This window comes from Gallinula chloropus (assembly GCF_964237585.1).
Source record: "Gallinula chloropus genome assembly, contig: HAP1_SCAFFOLD_471, whole genome shotgun sequence".
Classification (NCBI taxonomy): Eukaryota; Metazoa; Chordata; class Aves; order Gruiformes; family Rallidae; genus Gallinula; species Gallinula chloropus.
The window spans coordinates 23,709-40,821 of NW_028168360.1; the positions used below are offsets into that span (position 1 = coordinate 23,709).

At 71.2% G+C, this 17,113-nt stretch overlaps 4 protein-coding genes across 5 annotated transcripts; 2 read left to right on the plus strand and 2 right to left on the minus strand.

Annotated features, from left to right (window-relative positions):
* The first annotated feature begins 596 nt into the window (after window positions 1-596).
* On the plus strand, window positions 597-5,665 carry GCDH (glutaryl-CoA dehydrogenase). 2 transcript variants are annotated; one of them, XM_084280986.1, is made up of 11 exons: window positions 597-612; window positions 716-810; window positions 1,004-1,141; window positions 2,600-2,662; window positions 3,406-3,576; window positions 3,757-3,886; window positions 3,984-4,203; window positions 4,320-4,423; window positions 4,514-4,639; window positions 4,746-4,906; window positions 5,252-5,665. In XM_084280986.1, exons 2-11 carry the CDS (start codon window positions 726-728, stop codon window positions 5,335-5,337), a joined length of 1,284 nt encoding a protein of 427 aa, XP_084137112.1. In that variant the 5' UTR covers window positions 597-612; window positions 716-725; the 3' UTR covers window positions 5,338-5,665. The 2 variants fall into 2 exon arrangements, with proteins under 2 accessions (XP_084137112.1, XP_084137113.1); XM_084280987.1 differs by lacking the exon at window positions 597-612 and having other exon boundaries at window positions 647-810; window positions 1,007-1,141.
* Window positions 5,666-5,874: 209 nt separating this feature from the next.
* Window positions 5,875-8,003, minus strand: SYCE2 (synaptonemal complex central element protein 2; the record flags this gene model as incomplete). The annotated part of the gene is made up of 3 exons (XM_084280989.1): window positions 5,875-6,119; window positions 6,975-7,173; window positions 7,909-8,003. 3 exons carry the CDS (start codon window positions 8,001-8,003, stop codon window positions 5,925-5,927), a joined length of 489 nt encoding a protein of 162 aa, XP_084137115.1. The 3' UTR covers window positions 5,875-5,924.
* A 964-nt stretch (window positions 8,004-8,967) lies between these two features.
* FARSA (phenylalanyl-tRNA synthetase subunit alpha) lies at window positions 8,968-12,126 on the minus strand. Its single transcript, XM_084280988.1, has 13 exons — window positions 11,690-12,126; window positions 11,435-11,572; window positions 11,098-11,196; window positions 10,883-11,001; window positions 10,697-10,789; window positions 10,465-10,593; window positions 10,276-10,391; window positions 10,105-10,189; window positions 9,918-10,017; window positions 9,657-9,825; window positions 9,493-9,570; window positions 9,234-9,348; window positions 8,968-9,132 (listed from the first exon to the last, which is right to left on the minus strand). The coding sequence occupies exons 1-13, from the start codon at window positions 11,846-11,848 to the stop codon at window positions 9,027-9,029; spliced, it is 1,506 nt and encodes a 501-aa protein (XP_084137114.1). The 5' UTR covers window positions 11,849-12,126; the 3' UTR covers window positions 8,968-9,026.
* A 446-nt stretch (window positions 12,127-12,572) lies between these two features.
* Window positions 12,573-16,818, plus strand: CALR (calreticulin; the record flags this gene model as incomplete). Its single annotated transcript, XM_084280990.1, has 5 exons — window positions 12,573-12,728; window positions 13,531-13,632; window positions 14,107-14,310; window positions 15,756-15,850; window positions 16,599-16,818. Coding segments are annotated over exons 1-5 (718 nt in total), but the record flags the coding sequence as incomplete, so codon positions are not given.
* Window positions 16,819-17,113: the final 295 nt, after the last annotated feature.

Here is a 17,113-nt window from a genome sequence, read left to right on the forward strand (position 1 = left end):
GGGAGGGGGAGGGGGGGCGGTGACGCCACAGAGGCCGCTGGGGAGCGAGAGTGACGTCACAGCTGGTGGCGGTGGAAGGGGTGACGTCACAGTCGCCGTGGCGCTGTGGGAGCGGGGATGCCGTGGCTGTGACGTCACAGCTGCGGCGACCGCTGGGCACGGGCCACGCCTGGTGCCGGGCGGTGACGTCACACGGCAGGAGCCGCCACCACCGCGAGGGCTGGCCGAGCAGGTGACATCATCACCCCCTCTGTGACATCATCACCCTACTTCCCCCCCATCCCCCCCCCCCCCCCGTTCTCGCTATGCAAACGAACCCCCCCCCCGGGCTGAGGGGGGGGCCCGGGGGGGCCCTGGGGCCCAATAAAGCCTGTACAGCACCGACCCCCAGCCTGCGCCTCAGTGCGGACCCGGGGGGGACCCCACACGGCACCGCGCCGCCCCCCCCGCCCGCCCCCGGGCTTTTCAGGGGGTCCCAGGGCTGCGGCACCCCCCCCAGCCCGGGTAGGAGCGGGTTAACGTCACGCCCCCTCGTCACACCCCCGCCCCACCCCCCGTGACGTCACGGCCGAGGGCTCCTCCGGGCCCGTTCGCCGCCGCCGAGCTGACACGGTGCGGGGGGGGGGGGGACGGGACAGGGGGGGGTCCCGGGAGTCCCTGGGGGGTGTTGTGGGGGGGTCCCTGGCTCAGCTCTTTCCCCCCACAACCCCCCCAGCCCCCTCCCCATGGCGCTGCGCCTCGCCGCCCCGCTGCTGCGCCTGGCCCGGAGCGGTGTCCGCTGGGGGGGCACCACGGCCCCCCCCCCGCAGGGTGAGTGGGGACGGGGGGGTTTGGGGGGGGACGGGGGGGGGGGCAGGCAGAGCCCCCCCGCCCCGACTCAACGTGTCCGTGTGTCCCCTCGGGGGGAGGCGGGGGGCAGAGGGGGGGGCGGGGGGGGCTCAGGTGTGGGGCAGCCGTGGCGCTGACACCCCCCCCCACACCCCCACCGCCCCCCCCGCCCCAGCAGCCACCTTCGACTGGCGGGACCCGCTGGGGCTGGAGGGGCTGCTGAGCGCCGAGGAGCGGCTGCTGCGCGATGCGCTGCGCAAGTACTGCCGGGAGCGGCTGCTGCCGCGCGTGCTGCGCGCCAACCGCCACGAGGGTACCGCCGGGACCCCCACCGGGACCCCCCCCAAACCCCCCCGGGAACCCCCCAGCCGCGGGACACCCCCCTGCCCTGCGATGCCCCGTGCGACACTGCCGGGAGCAGCTGCTGCTGCCCCGTGTGCTGTGTGCCAGCTGCCACCGGGGTCCCCCTCAACACACCCTGGGACCCCCCCAAACCTTCCCGGGACCCCCAACATCCCTGGGACCCCCCAACCCCCCCCACATCCCCGGGACACCCCCCTGCCCTGCGATGCCCCGTGCGACACTGCCTGGAGCTGCTGCTGCCCCGTGTGCTGTGTGCCAGCTGCCACCGGGGTCCCCCCCAACACACCCTGGGACCCCCCCCAAACCCCCCCGGGACCCCCAACATCCCTGGGACCCCCCCCAAACCTCCCCACACCCCCGGGACACCCCCCTGCCCTGCGATGCCCCGTGCGACACTGCCTGGAGCTGCTGCTGCCCCGTGTGCTGTGTGCCAGCTGCCACCGGGGTCCCCCCCAACACACCCTGGGACCCCCCCAAACCTTCCCGGGACCCCTAACATCCCTGGGACCCCCCCAAACCCCCCCACATCCCCAGGACACCCCCCTGCCCTGCGATGCCCCGTGCGATACTTCAGGAGCTGCTGCTGCCCCACATGCTGTGTGCCAGCTGCCACCAGGGTCCTGGCACAACCCCCCCTCGGGATCCCCCCCAACACACCCTGGGACCCCCCCCAACCCCCCCCGGGACCCCCAACATCCCTGGGACCCCCCCAAACCCCTCCACATCCCCGGGACCCCCCCCCTGCCCTGCAATACCCCGTTCAATACTGCCAGGAGCTGCTGCTGCCCCGTGTGCTGTGTGCCAGCTGCCACCGGGATCCCAGCACAACCCCCCCTCGGGATCCCCCCCAACACACCCTGGGACCCCCCCCAAACCCCCCCTGGACCCCCAACATCCCTGGGACCCCCCAAACCACCCCACACCCCAGGGACACCCCCCTGCCCTGCAATACCCCGTTCAATACTGCCAGGAGCTGCTGCTGCCCCGTGTGCTGTGTGCCAGCTGCCACCGGGGTACTGGCATGACCCCCCCTCGGGACCCCCCCCAAACCTCCCCGGGACCCCCAACATCCCTGGGACCCCCCAAACCCCCCCACATCCCCGGGACACCCCCCCTGCCCTGCAATACCCCGTTCAATACTGCCAGGAGCTGCTGCTGCCCCACATGCTGTGTGCCAGCTGCCACCGGGGTCCCGGCACAACCCCCCCCCCCCAAACCCCCCGGGACCCCCCACATCCCTGGGATCCACCCCTCCCCCCAGACCTTCGGACCCCCCCTCACCACGGACACCCCCCATCCCGTCCCTGAGCACCCTCCCCAGCCAGGGGGGTCCTGCCCCCCTCCACTGTCGTCACCCCAGTGATGCTCTCACACCCCCCCCCCGTGCTCTGTGTCCCCCCCCCCCCAGTATTTGAGCGGGAGATCGTGTCCGAAATGGGGGCGCTGGGGGTGCTGGGCCCCACCATCAAAGGTGAGTGGGGGGACTGGGACACATCCCCCCTCCTGCACTGGACAAAGCTGGGGGGGCTGCAAGGGATGGACTGGGGAGGGGGGCAAGACCTTCTCATGGGGGCGTGGGGGATGCAGGGGGAGGGGGCTGGGAGTCCTGGGGTGACACTCTCCCTGGTGGGGTACACTGAGGGGTCTGGGGGGGTCAGGGGGTGTCTGTGGGGTGACACTGTCCCTGGGATGGGCTGGGGGGGCTGGGGGGGTCTCCGTGGGGTGATGCTGACCCCAGGGTACACCGGGGGACCTCCATGGGGGTGACACCCGGGGGGTCTCTGCGGGGTGACGCCAGGGTGCCACGGGGTGCCGCTGTCCCCAGGGTACACCGGGGGGGTCTCCATGGGGTGACACCAGGGGGGTCTCTGTGGGGTGACACCAGGGTGCCGCGGGGTGCCGCTGTCCCCAGGGTACACCGGGGGGGTCTCCATGGGGTGACACCAGGGGGGTCTCTGTGGGGTGACACCAGGGTGCCGCGGGGTGCTGCTGTCCCCAGGGTACACCGGGGGATCTCCATGGGGGTGACACCCGGGGGGTCTCTGCGGGGTGACGCCAGGGTGCCGCGGGGTGCCGCTGTCCCCAGGGTACACCGGGGGGGTCTCCATGGGGTGACACCCGGGGGGTCTCTGCGGGGTGACGCCTGGGGGGGTCTCTGTGGGGTGACACCAGGGGGGTCTCTGCGGGGTGACGCCAGGGTGCCGCTGTCCCCAGGGTACGGCTGCGCAGGCACCACCTCGGTGGGCTACGGGCTGGTGGCGCGGGAGCTGGAGCGGGTGGACAGCAGCTACCGCTCGGTGCTGAGCGTCCAGTCCTCCCTCGTCATGCACCCCATCCTGGCCTACGGGACCCCCGCCCAGCGGGACCGCTTCCTGCCCCCCCTGGGTGAGACCCGCTGCCGGGAAGTGGGGTGGGGGGGTGGGGGGACACACACATGACTGTGGGTGTCCCGGGGTCCCCCTGACCCTTGGGGGGCTGCAGTGGGTAAAGCCCCTGAGCAGCGGGGTGGGGATGGGGGTGGGGGGGTTGTGGGGGTCCCCTTGACACCCCCTCACCCCCTCCCAGCACGGGGGGAGATGCTGGGGTGCTTCGGGCTGACGGAGCCCAACCACGGGAGCGACCCGGGGCGCATGGAGACACGAGCCCGTTACAACCCCAGCGCCAAGACCTACACGCTGCGGGGCTCCAAGACATGGTGAGCCACAAAACGGGGGTACACCCCACCCCCCCCTCCCCTCTGACACCCCCAGACCCTGACCAACACCCCCCCACACCCCCTCCCCCCCGCCAAGGATCACCAACGCGCCCGAGGCCGACCTGTGCGTGGTGTGGGCGGTGTGTGAGGAGGACGGGAAGATACGGGGGTTCCTGCTGGAGCGGGGGACCCCCGGGCTCAGCACCCCGAAAATCGAGGGCAAGTTCTCCCTCCGCGCCTCCGCCACCGGCATGATCCTGATGGAGGATGTGGAGGTGCCGGAGGAGAACCTGCTGCCCAACGCCGTGGGGCTGGCGGTAAGCGGGGTGGGGCGAGGGGAGGGGGTCACACACACAATGAGGTTGGGTGGGGGTGGGGGGTCCAGGGAGCTGCCTCATGGGACGGGGAGCCCGGTGATGCCCCTTCACCCCAGGGACCCTTCGGCTGCTTGAACCACGCGCGTTACGGCATCGCCTGGGGCGCGCTGGGCGCCGCAGAGGCCTGTCTGGAGACCGCGCGGCAGTACGTCCTCGACAGGTAACCCCACGGAATTGGGGGAGGGGGGGGGGGCGAGGGGTTGCTGCCCCCCCCTCCAGCTTCACTGTGTGTCCCCCCCACCCGCTGCAGGAAGCAGTTCGGGGGGCCGCTGGCGCGCAACCAGCTGGTGCAGAAGAAGCTGGCGGACATGGTGACGGAGATCGCCCTGGGGCTGCAGGCCTGCCTGCGCCTCGGCCGCCTCAAGGACGAGGGAAGGTGGGTGGGTGGGCGCCACTGTGGAGGGGGTACAGAGCACCCCCCCCTCCAGGGGTGGTTCTTGGGGGGTGGGGAGGGGGTTGCCAGGTGTCCCTGTCCCTCTCAGGGCAGCCCCCGAGGTGGTGTCGATGCTGAAGCGGAACTCGTGCGGGAAGGCGCTGGCCATCGCGCGGGAGGCGCGGGACATGCTGGGGGGCAACGGGATCTGCGACGAGTACCACGTCATCCGGCACGTCATGAACCTGGAGGCCGTCAACACCTACGAGGGTACGGCCGGGGTGGGCAGCAGGGGAGGGGGCACGGCGCTGGGGAGGGGGCACGGAGCTGGGGAGGGGCACGGCACCGGAGAGGGGGCACGACACTGGGGAGGGGACATGGTGCTGGGGAGGGGCACGACACTGGGGAGGGGGCACGGTGCTGGGGAGGGGCACGGCGCTGGGGAGGGGGCACGGCCCTGAGGAGGGGGACATGGCGCTGGGGAGAGGGGCACGGCACTGAGGAGGGGGCACGGCGCTGAGGAGAGGCACGGCGCTGGGGAGGGGGTGCGGTGCTGTCGGTACCACCAGGGTCAGGGGGCTGCCGGTGGTCTCCACGGGCCCTTCTCTCCCCCAGGCACCCACGACATTCACGCGCTGATCCTGGGCCGGGCCATCACCGGGGTTCAGGCCTTCGCTCCCGGCAAACCGCCACGGGACTGAGGGGGGGCCAGCCGGCGCCCGGCCCCGCAGCGGTGTGACCACACACAGCCGGGACGTCACCCGTGGTGGGGCTGGGGCTGGGGCTCTGCCCGTCACGGTGAAGGACGGGAGGAGACGGCGCCAAACGATGGGACCGGTGTCACCACGGGGACCCCGATGTCGCCCACCGGACCCAAGGAGCCGGCGCTGCCCCTAATGGGATCTGGCGTCACCGGTGGCGCCCGGGCTGAGGCCGGTGCTGCCACAGAGCCTCCCGCCCGCCGAGCCACCCCGGTGCCTTCGCCGCCCTCACGGCCCCTCGCCAATAAAGGGAGGAAGAGCCAGGCCAGGCCGGGCTCCCTTCGTCAGCTGTAATTAAGCCGCTGGGACCCAGCTCTGTGCCGGGCAGCGGAAGCCTGGCAGCCTCAAGATTCGGCTTTTGGGGGGTGGGTTTCCTTCCTCTTTTCATTTATTCCAACCCCAAAACACCAACAGCAACAGAAAAGCCCTTTGGGATCACAATCCCCCCTTCCCGCTGCACGACCTCGGCACTGGGGGCGGGGGAATCCCACAGGATTTGGGGTGTCCCTGAGGATGGGGAACCCCTTTCAGGTCTCGGGCTGCAGGCAGAGGTCGCGGTAAGCTGCCTCCACGGTGTGGCAGACCTGCCGCAGCTCGGCTTCGGCCTGCCCCACGCGGTCCATCACCTCGGCCAGCTCCTGCAGCCTCTCCTGGATCAGGTCGTTGTGGAGGCCGTAGAGGTGGAAAAGCTGCTCCTCCAGCTGCTCCGCCAGGCCCGAGACCTGCCGCACCGGGGCGGAGGAGGGAAGGCAGGAGGGGGGAAAACAGCTCTTGTGGGAGTGCAGCAAGGTGGGGGGGTGGGGGGTGGTGGGGGGGTGGGCAGTGCCGTTGGCACAACCGGCGCCCGGCTGCCGTCCCCGGAGGGGAGGTGGGTCGCAGCTGCGGCTGCCTGGGCTGGCGTAGCTCCCAGCCTGCCTTGGCTGCCGCCTCCGCCAGCTGCGCCCGCGGTAGCCGTGCTGCCAGCCGCGGTAGCCACCCAGTGCTGGGTCACCGTGGGCCGCAGCTGCCAAGGCCAAGCAGCCATCTGTGCGCGCGGGCCTGGGGGAGCCCCCCCCCTGCCCCCCCTCCCCCTAATTCCAGCCCTGCTGGCGCGGTTCCCCCCCCACACACACACCCCGGCTGCAGGGATGCCGGTGGGAGCAAAGTCCAGCGCAGCAGAGCGAGGACGCGGAGGGCAGCCAGCGGCTGCGCAGGGACGGGGGAGCTATTGGCGTCCCCTCCGCTCCCCCCAAAGCGGGGCTGGAGGCAGCTGCAGCCTCCCCCCTCCCCGAAGGGGCTGGGGGGGATGCTGCCCCCCCCCCTTCCCCGCGGCGGTGAGCGCCGGTGCATACGGCGCACCAGGCTCTGCAGCTGGCGCCGGCGGCTTCCAAGAGCCAGCTCGCACCGCGCTCCCTCCCTGCGGCACCTCGTCCCCCCAGCCCGCCACTAATTCGGGCAGAATAATCCCATTAAACACGTCGAGCGGAGACCGTGCAGCCGCGCAGCCCCGCTCAGCAGCAAGGGGCTGGCGTGGGCCGGGGGGGCTCCTCGCCCCGCTGCGCTCCCCCCCCGCCCCCCGCCGCCGCCTGACCCCCTACCTTCATCAGCAGGCTGTCCCTGAAGCCGCTCATCACGCTGTGGTCCTCCTTGCGGCTGTCGTTCACCTTCTCGATCAGGCGCTGCGCCCGCTGCTGCAGGTTCCCCACGTTGGCGTCCAGCGAGGCGAAGTAGCGGGAGGCCTGGCCGTCCAGCACCGCCTCTGCGCCGGGCCGGGGGGCCGCCGGCTGCGCCTCCGTCCTCGGCCCAAACACAGGACCCACACGTCAGGGTTACACTGAACACCGGGGATGGGGAGAGGACAGCTTGCCCGGCCAAGTCACGGTGTCACCGAGGGGTTGTAGGGGTTGGGAGGGAATGGGGGGGTTGGGGGAATGGACTAAAGCTAAAGGAGGGAGGTTTAGATTAGATATTAGGGGGAAGCTCTTTGCAGAGAGTGGTGAGGGGCTGGCACAGGCTGCCCAGAGAGGGGGTGGGTGCCCCATCCCTGGGGGTGTCCAAGCCCAGGTTGGATGGGGCCCTGGGCAGCCTTGTGTAGCTCCAGGCCTGGAGGTTGGTGTCCCTGCCTGTGGCAGGGGGTTGGAGCTCTGTGATCCCTGGGGTCCCTTCCAAACCAGCCCATTCTATGATTCTAAGAGACCCCCAGAGCTCATGGGGTCCAACCCCCTGCCCAAGCAGGGTCCCTAGGACAGGCTGCACAGGGAGACATCCAGACGGGGCTGGAATCTCCCCAGAGAAGGAGACCCCACCCCCCCCGGGCAGCCTGTCCCAGGCCTATTATGGTTAATTAGGGAATGCTGGGGGGAACCCGCTAACGAACACAGCGGCCTGTGTGGACAAGGGTGTGTGTGTGTGTCACGCAGGATGCCCCTCGCCTCAGCAGCCCTGGGCTTGTCCCTCACCACATCCCCCCCCTCCCCCAGCCCCAAACCTCAGCCAAGGCCCGAGCTGATGGGGGGTGGGGAGCGGGGTTACCTGTCGGGGTCCTCGCTGGGGGGCTCGTCCCTTCCCGAAGCCGCGAGGAAGGGGCCGTCGCCCACCTCCGGCTCCTCACGTTCCTTCCGCGACATCCCCAGCCCGGGGGCCGCCAGGGAGCGGCGAGGCCCGAGGGGGCTGGGCCCGGCCCGGCCCGGCCCGGCGGCGGCTGCTCCGCGCTGGGACCCCCCCTCAGCCTCGGGGCTGGGGGTCTGTCCGCCCGGCCAGCTGACGCGGGGAGCGGCGGGGAGGCGAGTCCGGGGCTCGGGGAGGGGGAAGCGGCGCTGACCGGAGCCCCCCGGGGCTGGGTTTTGGGGCGGGGGGGGAGGGGGGTGTGTGTGTGAAGCGCGGCCCGGGTCCGGCTGCCTCCCCCCTCAGAGAACTGAGGCGAGCCTGGTGGGCGGGGCTGACCCTGCGGACGGGCAGCGGCGCGGACCAATGGGCGCCCGTGCGAGCCGAGCGGGCGGCCAATGGAAAGCGGCGGAGGAAAAGGCGGGAAGGGCCGGCAGAGCTCTGAGGCGACGAGGAGCCGCGATGGCGCCGAGGGGCGGCCCGGGTCCCGCTGCCTCCCCCCTCAGAGGGCTGAGGCGAGCCTGGTGGGCGGGGCTGACGCAGCGGACGGGCAGCGGCGCGGACCAATCGGCGCCCGCGCGAGCCGAGCGGGCGACCAATAGAAAGCGGCGGAGGAAAAGGCGGGAAGGGCCGGCAGGGCTCTGAGGCGACGAAGGAGCCGCGATGGCGCCGAGGGGCGGCCCGGCCCGGGCTGTCCGGGGATGGCAGCTGCCGCCGGCTGAGCGGCGAGGAGAGCGGCCGAACGGTGAGGAGGCCCCGCAGCGAGGGGCTGCCTGGCTGAGGGGGGCTGGGGGCGCTCACGGAGGGGCTGTGGCGGCTGCGGGGTCACTGCCAACATGGCGGCTGCGGGGGGCCGGAGAGGCTGCGCGGGGCCCTGACCCGCCCTCTGGGGCCTGGAGAGACCCTGGGGGGCCCCGCACACCCTCCCCTTAACACTCAGTCCCTGTCCCAGCACAGACACAGGCACCTGGCTGAGCAAAGGGGCTTTATTAGGGGGCAGCCCCCCCCCCCCAACCCCCTCCCCATCCACCTGCCGAGGGCAGGAGCTACAGGTCCAGGCGGCAGAGGGGGCTGTCGTAGACCATCTGCAGGTTGACGCGGTGCCCCACCAGCTCCCGGATGTTGTTGATGCCGTACTTGATCATGGTGGGGCTGGGGAGAGGGGAAGGGGGTCAGCAGGAGTGCCCCCCCCCTCCCCCCTGCCCCCATCTCCCATTCCCCCCCCCCCTCGCCCCCCCCCTTCCCTGACTCACCGCTCCAGCGACAGCCCCCAGGCAATGACAGAGATGTTCTCCGGGAGCCCCATGGGCAGCAGCAGCTCGGGGCGGAAGACCCCCGAGTTCCCCACTTCCACCCACTTCTTCAGCCCTGGGAGTGGGGGGAGAGAAGGTGAGGTGGGGGGGAGGGAGGGGTCACCACCCCACAAGGGCCAACACAGGGGTCCTGCTCCTGGGGCACCCCCCTGAGTGAGGTCTAACCCCTCCCTACTGGCAGCCCAGACCCCCCTCTCACCCTCGTGGTAGCTGAACACCTCCATGCTGGGCTCTGTGTAGGGGTTGTAGGCCGGCTTGAAGCGCAGCTGGGTGATACCTGCGCACAGAGGTGAGATTGGGGGGGGGGGGGTCCCAGGGGAGACCCCAGCACCCCTCGGGTGTCCCCAGCCGCCATCCCCATACCCATTTTGGTGAAGAACTGCTTGAGGGTGCCCATGAGGTGGCCGAGGGTGAGGCCACGGTCGGCCACCACCCCTTCCACCTGGTGGAACTCAGCCAGGTGAGTGGCATCCAAGCTCTCGTTGCGGAACACCCGGTCGATGGAGAAGTATTTCACCGGGGTGAACTTCTCCTGGGGGGGAAAACGAGCACGTGGGGGTGTCACCCACCCCCTAACACCCCTCTTATCCCCTTCCCACCCCCCCCAAAACAACCCCCTCCCACCTGGCGGGCCAGCCGGTAGAGCGCGCGGGCGCTGGCTGATGTGGTGTGGGTGCGCAGCAGGTTCTTCCGCGCCTCCTCCGCCCGCCAGTCGTACTTATAACTTGAGGGGGGGGATATATACTCAGTATGGGGGGTGGCACAGCCCCCCTAAACCCACCCATACCCCCTGGGGGTGTCTCGCCCTCACCCCTGGGATCCGTATCCTCCTTGTGCGTGGACTTTCTTCACCTTGGCCGTGTAACCAGGGGGCAGCTCGACAGCTTCGGCGGGGTCTGAGGGAGAATGCAGGTTTTGGGAGGGGTTCAGTGGGATTTAGGGAGCTCAGAGAGAGGTTTGGGGACCCCTCCCCAGCACCCACCTTGCAGGAAGAAGGTGTCGTGCTGGTCGCGGGCCGGGTGCTGCTGGGGTTGGAAGAGCGCGTCGAAGTTCCAGAAGGAGCTCTCCACAAAGTTATCCGTGGGCATCTCCGTGAAGCTGGGAGCAAAGCGGGGTGGCAAGGGGGGGTCCCACGATTTGGGGGGACCCCTCCCCCAGTTCCCTGACTCACCCCATTTCCAGGAAGATCTGGCGGATCTGGGAACGGACCTTCAGCAGCGGGTGGAGGTGGCCGCAGGCGGGCGGCAGCCCCAGCGCCGCGAAGTTGTAGGGTTTGAAGGGGAGCTGGCGCCAGGACCCCCTGTGGGTGAGGCCAGGGGGGTCATGGGGGGGTCACGGTGGGGTCAGGGGGTCACGGTGGGGTCAGGGGGTCACGGGAAGGTCGCTCATCTTTCCCCACTCACGTTGCGATCATCTCCGGCGTCAGCTCCGTCTCCTGCCGCGCCACCGCCGTGCTGAAGGCGTTGCCTTTGCGGATCCAGTAGGATTTGAGGGTGCTATGGGTGGGCAGAAGGATTGGGAAAGGGGTCAGGGGGTGCCCCCAGCCCCCTCCTCCTCCTCCTGCCTTTCCCCCCCTCTCCCCAGCTCACACTTCCAGCAGCAGCTTCCTCCTCTTGAGCTCGCCGCGCTCCTTCTCGGGCAGGCTCTGGGCCTCCCCTTCCTGCACCCGCCGCAGGCTGCGCTGCACCGCGTCCTGCACCTCCGGCACCTGCGGGGAAGGCGGCAGCGGGAGCCCCGGGGCCGCTGGAACCCCCGGGGCTGCGGAAGGGACGCGGGGACAGACGGACGGACACGGGACACTCACGGCACGGAGCACGCGGGGGCCGCCGGGCGCCCCCTTCTCCAGGCGCAGCCACTTGTTGGCCATGGCTTTGCTGAAGCCCACCGAGCCGCCCGGCAGCTTCTGCGGGGACGGGGAGAACGTCAGGGGCCCGGTAACCCCCTGGTAACCCCCCCGGTAACCCCCCGGTATCCCCCCCGTAACCCCCCGGTAACCCCCCCGGTATCCCCCCCGTATCCCCCCCGTATCCCCCCCGGTAACCCCCCGGTATCCTCCCCGGTATCCCCCCCGGTATCCCCCCCGTAACCCCCCGGTAACCCCCCTGTAACCCCCCGGTATCCCCCCCCGTGCCGCCGCTCACCGTGGCGTCGCTCTGGGGCAGCCCCTCGGCCGGGACGCTGCGGAAGAGCCGCACCTCGGGGCTGCCATCCCGCAGCACCTCCGCGCCCTCGGGGCTCAGCTCCCAGCGGGTGGCCGACCGCGGCTCCGCCTCGATCACCTGCGGGGAGCGGCGCCGGGCTCGGTACCCCCGGCCGTGGGGACGGGGACGGGGACGGGGACGGGGAACCCGCCGGGCCTCGCCCCCCGCCCCCCCCAGCCCCCCGCCCCCCGCTACCTCTCCCAGCGCCTGGAGGCTCTTGACGGCTCCGACCAGCGTCTGGTGGTCGAGGCCGAGCGCGGCGGCCGCCTCCAGGCTGCAGAGGCCGCGGCCGGGCCCCGCCGCCGCCTCCCGCTCCAGCCGCTGCAGCAGCAGCTCGGCCACGCTCGGCGACATCGCGGCCACCGGAAGCACTCCCGCTGCCCCACCGGAAGCGGGAGGTGGGCGGGCTTACGGAGGGCGCCATCTTGGCGGCGGCGTGTGGGAGGCGCCATTGTGGTGGTTTGTGGGCGGCGCCATCTTGGGTGCGTCGGGAGGGGGTTTGCTGCGGGGAGGGGGAGGGGGGGAGACGCCTTCCCTGCCGCGCGCGCACACGTGCTGACGTTGTGAGGCTGCGGGGTGACGTCACGGGGTGTCCTTCAGCCCGGCGCGGGTCGTCACCCCCCCCCCCCAGCCCGCGCGCCGTGACATCACGGCGCTGCGTGACGTCACGGCTGCGTCCCAGCTCCGCGCCGGGCCGGGCCGGGGACACCCGTCCCGAGACGCCCCGGGAGGTGCCGCCGCTATTATGGGATGGCGAGCGCCGCCCGCACGTGGCCCGCCGGCCGCCTGGCCCTTTAAGAGCGCGCGACCCCCCCCACGTGACTGCGGCGGCGGGCGGGAGGGCGTCTCCCTCCGAACGCGTGGTCGCTCCTTATTGGCCTTCGCGCTCAGCCAATGAGAAGCGGCCATCTGGGACGCCAACGTTCGGGGGCGCCGCCGGCGGCGGCCAGCGGGCGCCCGGCCAATGGGAACGGGCCCTGCCAGGGTACCAGCCAATGGGCCGGCGCGGGGGGCGGGACGAGGGGCGGTGGGGGTATAAAAGGCAGAGGCGCCACCGCCCCCCTCCGCAGTGCCGGGCGCCGCCGGGCCGGGAGGGAGGGAAGGAGCGAGCGGGCCGCGCCGACAGCCTCCGCCACCATGAGCCGCCCCAGCCTCCCCGTGCTGCTCGGCGCCCTCCTGGCGCTGGCGGCGGCCGGGCCCACCGAGTTCTTCCGGGAGGAGTTCGGGGACGGAGGTGAGGGGCGGGATGGGGGGGGGGGAGAGGGCGGGGCGTGCAGGGTCTCCTGAGGTGAGGGGGGAACCCCCCTCCCCCCTCCCCCCTCCCCTCCTCCCCCCGAGGCGGGGGGCGGGTACAAGGGGGTCAGGGGAAGGTCCCTGAGCTGGGGGGGCGGCTCTGGGGGGTGCGGGGCGCTGCCCCGGGTGGGGTGTGCGGGGGCCGGCCCGGAGCTGGAGTAGGGGGGTGGGTTACGGGGCTGGGTTAGGGGGTTGGAGGAGAGGGGGGTACCCATGTCTCGGCTGGGCCGTGGGGGAGAAGGGTGGTCCGGTAGCGAGGGGGCTGGGCTGGGGACGGTGGGGGACGCCGGAAGGGTGAGGGGTGAAGGTTCAGGGTCAGCCGTGCGGAAGGGCTGGGGGGGGGCTGAGAGGTCAGGGAGAAGGGCTGGTGTCAGGTAGAGCTGGGTGGGGGTCTCAGGCCCCCCTTGGATGGGGGCAGCCCGGGGAGAGCTTTGGGAGCGCTGCTCTGTGGGTGCAGGTGGCCCCGCAGGGACCCGTGTGTGTGGGAGGCTGTTGAGAGCGGAGCCCCCCCGAGGGGCAGAGTCCTCGCTGGGGCCTGACGAGTGGGGAGGGGGCTGGACTTCCCCATGGACCCCAAATCCTCCTGCAGCCCCAGGCGACCCGAGGCCCCGCTCTGCTGTGGGCGGGGGCTCCACTGGAGCGTGCTGGGCCTTGCTGGGGGGGGGGAAATGATGCTGGGGGGGGGAAATGATGCTGTGGGGGGCGGAATTGAGTTGGGGTCCTGAACTCCCCCCGTTCCCCAGACGCCTGGACGCGCCGGTGGGTGGAGTCGAAGCACAAATCAGACTACGGCCGGTTCATCCTCACGGCCGGGAAGTTCTACGGCGACGCCGAGAAGGACAAAGGTGAGGAGACCCACCCCCCAGGGTACATCCCCCCCACCCCCCAGGGTACATCCCCCCACCCCCCAGGGTACATCCCCCCACCCCCCAGGGTACATCCCCCCACCCCCCAGGGTACATCCCCCCCACCCCCCAGGGTACATCCCCCCCACCCCCAGGGTACATCCCCCCCACCCCCAGGGTACATCCCCCCCACCCCCAGGTACATCCCCCCCACCCCCAGGTACATCCCCTCCCCCTCCCCCCTATCCCCCACCCCCAGGTACATCCCCTCCCCCTCCCCCCTATCCCCCACCCCCAGGTACATCCCCCCACCCCCAGGTACATCCCCACACACCAGAGTATAGGCGGCTGCTCCCCTCCTCTTCCTCTTCCCCCTCTTCCTCTTCCTCTTCCTCTTCCTCTTCCTCTTCCTCCTCTTCCTCTTCCTTTTCCTCCTCCCCCTCCTCCTCCTCCTCACGCCGCCGTGCCCCGCAGGGATCCAGACCAGCCAGGACGCCCGTTTCTACGCCATCTCCTCCCGTTTCGAGCCCTTCAGCAACCGGGACAAGACGCTGGTGGTTCAGTTCACGGTGAAGCACGAGCAGAACATCGACTGCGGCGGCGGCTACGTCAAGCTGTTCCCCGCCAGCCTCAGCCAGGAGGACATGCACGGCGACTCGGAGTACAACATCATGTTCGGTGAGCCCCCAGCCCTCGGCGCTGCCCGGAGACCCCCCCCCATTCCTTGTACCCCCCCCCCCATTCCTTGTACCCCCCCCTCATTCCTTGTACCCCCCCCCATTCCTTGCCCCCCCCCCCCCATTCCTTGCCCCCCCCCCCCCATTCCTTGTACCCCCCCCCCATTCCTTGTACCCCCCCGCCATTCCTTGTACCCCCCCCCCATTCCTTGTACCCCCCCCCCCATTCCTTGTACCCCCCCCCATTCCTTGTACCCCCCCCCCATTCCTTGTACCCCCCCCCCATTCCTTGTACCCCCCCCCCCCATTCCTTGTACCCCCCCGCCATTCCTTGTACCCCCCCGCCATTCCTTGTACCCCCCGCCATTCCTTGTACCCCCCCCGCCATTCCTTGTACCCCCCCGCCATTCCTTGTACCCCCCCGCCATTCCTTGCCCCCCCCCCCATTCCTTGCCCCCCCCCATTCCTTGCCCCCCCCATTCCTTGCCCCCCCCATTCCTTGCCCCCCCCATTCCTTGCCCCCCCCATTCCTTGCCCCCCCCATTCCTTGCCCCCCCCATTCCTTGCCCCCCCCATTCCTTGCCCCCCCCATTCCTTGCCCCCCCCATTCCTTGCCCCCCCCCATTCCTTGCCCCCCCCCCATTCCTTGCCCCCCCCCATTCTTCTTTGCCCCCCCCCATTCTTCTTTGCCCCCCCCCCATTCTTCTTTGCCCCCCCCCCATTCTTCTTTGCCCCCCCCCATTCTTCTTTGCCCCCCCCATTCTTCTTTGCCCCCCCCCATTCTTCTTTGCCCCCCCCCCCCATTCTTCTTTGCCCCCCCCCATTCTTCTTTGCCCCCCCCCCATTCTTCTTTGCCCCCCCCCATTCTTCTTTGCCCCCCCCCATTCTTCTTTGCCCCCCCATTCTTCTTTGCCCCCCCCCATTCTTCTTTGCCCCCCCCATTCTTCTTTGCCCCCCCCATTCTTCTTTGCCCCCCCCCCATTCTTCTTCGCCCCCCCCCCCATTCTTCTTCGCCCCCCCCCCCATTCTTCTTCGCCCCCCCCCCATTCTTCTTCGCCCCCCCCCCCATTCTTCTTCGCCCCCCCCCCATTCTTCTTCGCCCCCCCCCCATTCTTCTTCGCCCCCCCCCCCATTCTTCTTCGCCCCCCCCCCCATTCTTCTTCGCCCCCCCCCCCATTCTTCTTCGCCCCCCCCCCCATTCTTCTTCGCCCCCCCCCCCATTCTTCTTCGCCCCCCCCCCCATTCTTCTTCGCCCCCCCCCCCATTCTTCTTCGCCCCCCCCCCCATTCTTCTTCGCCCCCCCCCCCCCATTCTTCTTCGCCCCCCCCCCTCATTCTTCTTCGCCCCCCCCCCCTCATTCTTCTTCGCCCCCCCCCCTCATTCTTCTTCGCCCCCCCCCCTCATTCTTCTTCGCCCCCCCCCCTCATTCTTCTTCGCCCCCCCCAGGCCCCGATATCTGCGGCCCCGGCACCAAGAAGGTTCACGTCATCTTCAACTACAAGGGGAAGAACGTGCTGATCAACAAGGACATCCGCTGCAAGGTGGGGGGAGGGGGCAAGGGACGGACAGACGGACACCCTGCCCCCCCCTGGGCTGGGCCCTGCCCCTGCTGAGCCCCCCTGCCCCCCCCCGGGCTGGCTCCCTGCCCCTGCTGAGCCCCCCTGCCCCTGCTGAGCCCCCTGCCCCTGCTGAGCCCCCCTGCCCCTGCTGAGCCCCCCACCCCCCCCAGGCTGGCTCCCTGCCCCTGCTGAGCCCCCCTGCCCCCCCCCGGGCTGGCTCCCTGCCCCTGCTGAGCCCCCCTGCCCCTGCTGAGCCCCCCTGCCCCCCCCCAGGCTGGCCCCCTGCCCCTGCTGAGCCCCCCTGCCACCCCAGGGCTGGCTCCCTGCCCCTGCCGAGCCCCCCTGCCCCTGCCGAGCCCCCCTGCCCCCCCGGGCTGCCCCCCTGCCCCTGCTGAGCCCCCCTGCCCCCCCCCCCCCGGGGCTGCCCCCCTGCCCCTGCTGAGCCCCCCTGCCCCCCCCCCCGGGGCTGCCCCCCTGCCCCTGCTGAGCCCCCCACCCCCCTGCTGAGCCCCCCACCCCCCCTGCTGAGCCCCCCACCCCCCCTGCTGAGCCCCCCTGCCCCTGCTGAGCCCCCCACCCCCCCTGGGCTGGCTCCCTGCCCCTGCTGAGCCCCCCTGCCCCTGCTGAGCCCCCCTGCCCCTGCTGAGCCCCCCTGCCCCCCCTGGGCTGGCTCCCTGCCCCTGCTGAGCCCCCCACCCCTGCTGACCCCCCCCTTCCCCCGTGGCTGCAGGACGATGAGTTCACCCACCTGTACACGCTGGTGCTGCGGCCGGACAACACCTACGAGGTGAAGATCGACAACGCGCGGGTGGAGTCGGGCAGCCTGGAGGACGACTGGGACTTCCTGCCCCCCCGCAGGGTCAAGGACCCCGGCGCCCGCAAGCCCGACGACTGGGACGAGAGGGCCAAGATCGACGACCCCGAGGACACCAAGCCCGAGGTCTGGGGGGGCTGGGGGCCTGGCTTTGGGGGCAGGGGGGCTCTGGGGGGGTGGTTTTGGGGGGGGAGAGGGTTTGGGGGTGGGGGGTTTGGGGGGGGGAAGATGGGGTTTGGGGGGGGAAGATGGGGTTTGGGGGGGGAAGATGGGGTTTGGGGGGGAAGATGGGGTTTGGGGGGGGAAGATGGGGTTTGGGGGGGAAGATGGGGTTTGGGGGGGAAGATGGGGTTTGGGGGGGGAAGATGGGGTTTGGGGGGGGAAGATGGGGTTTGGGGGGGAAGATGGGGTTTGGGGGGGGAAGATGGGGT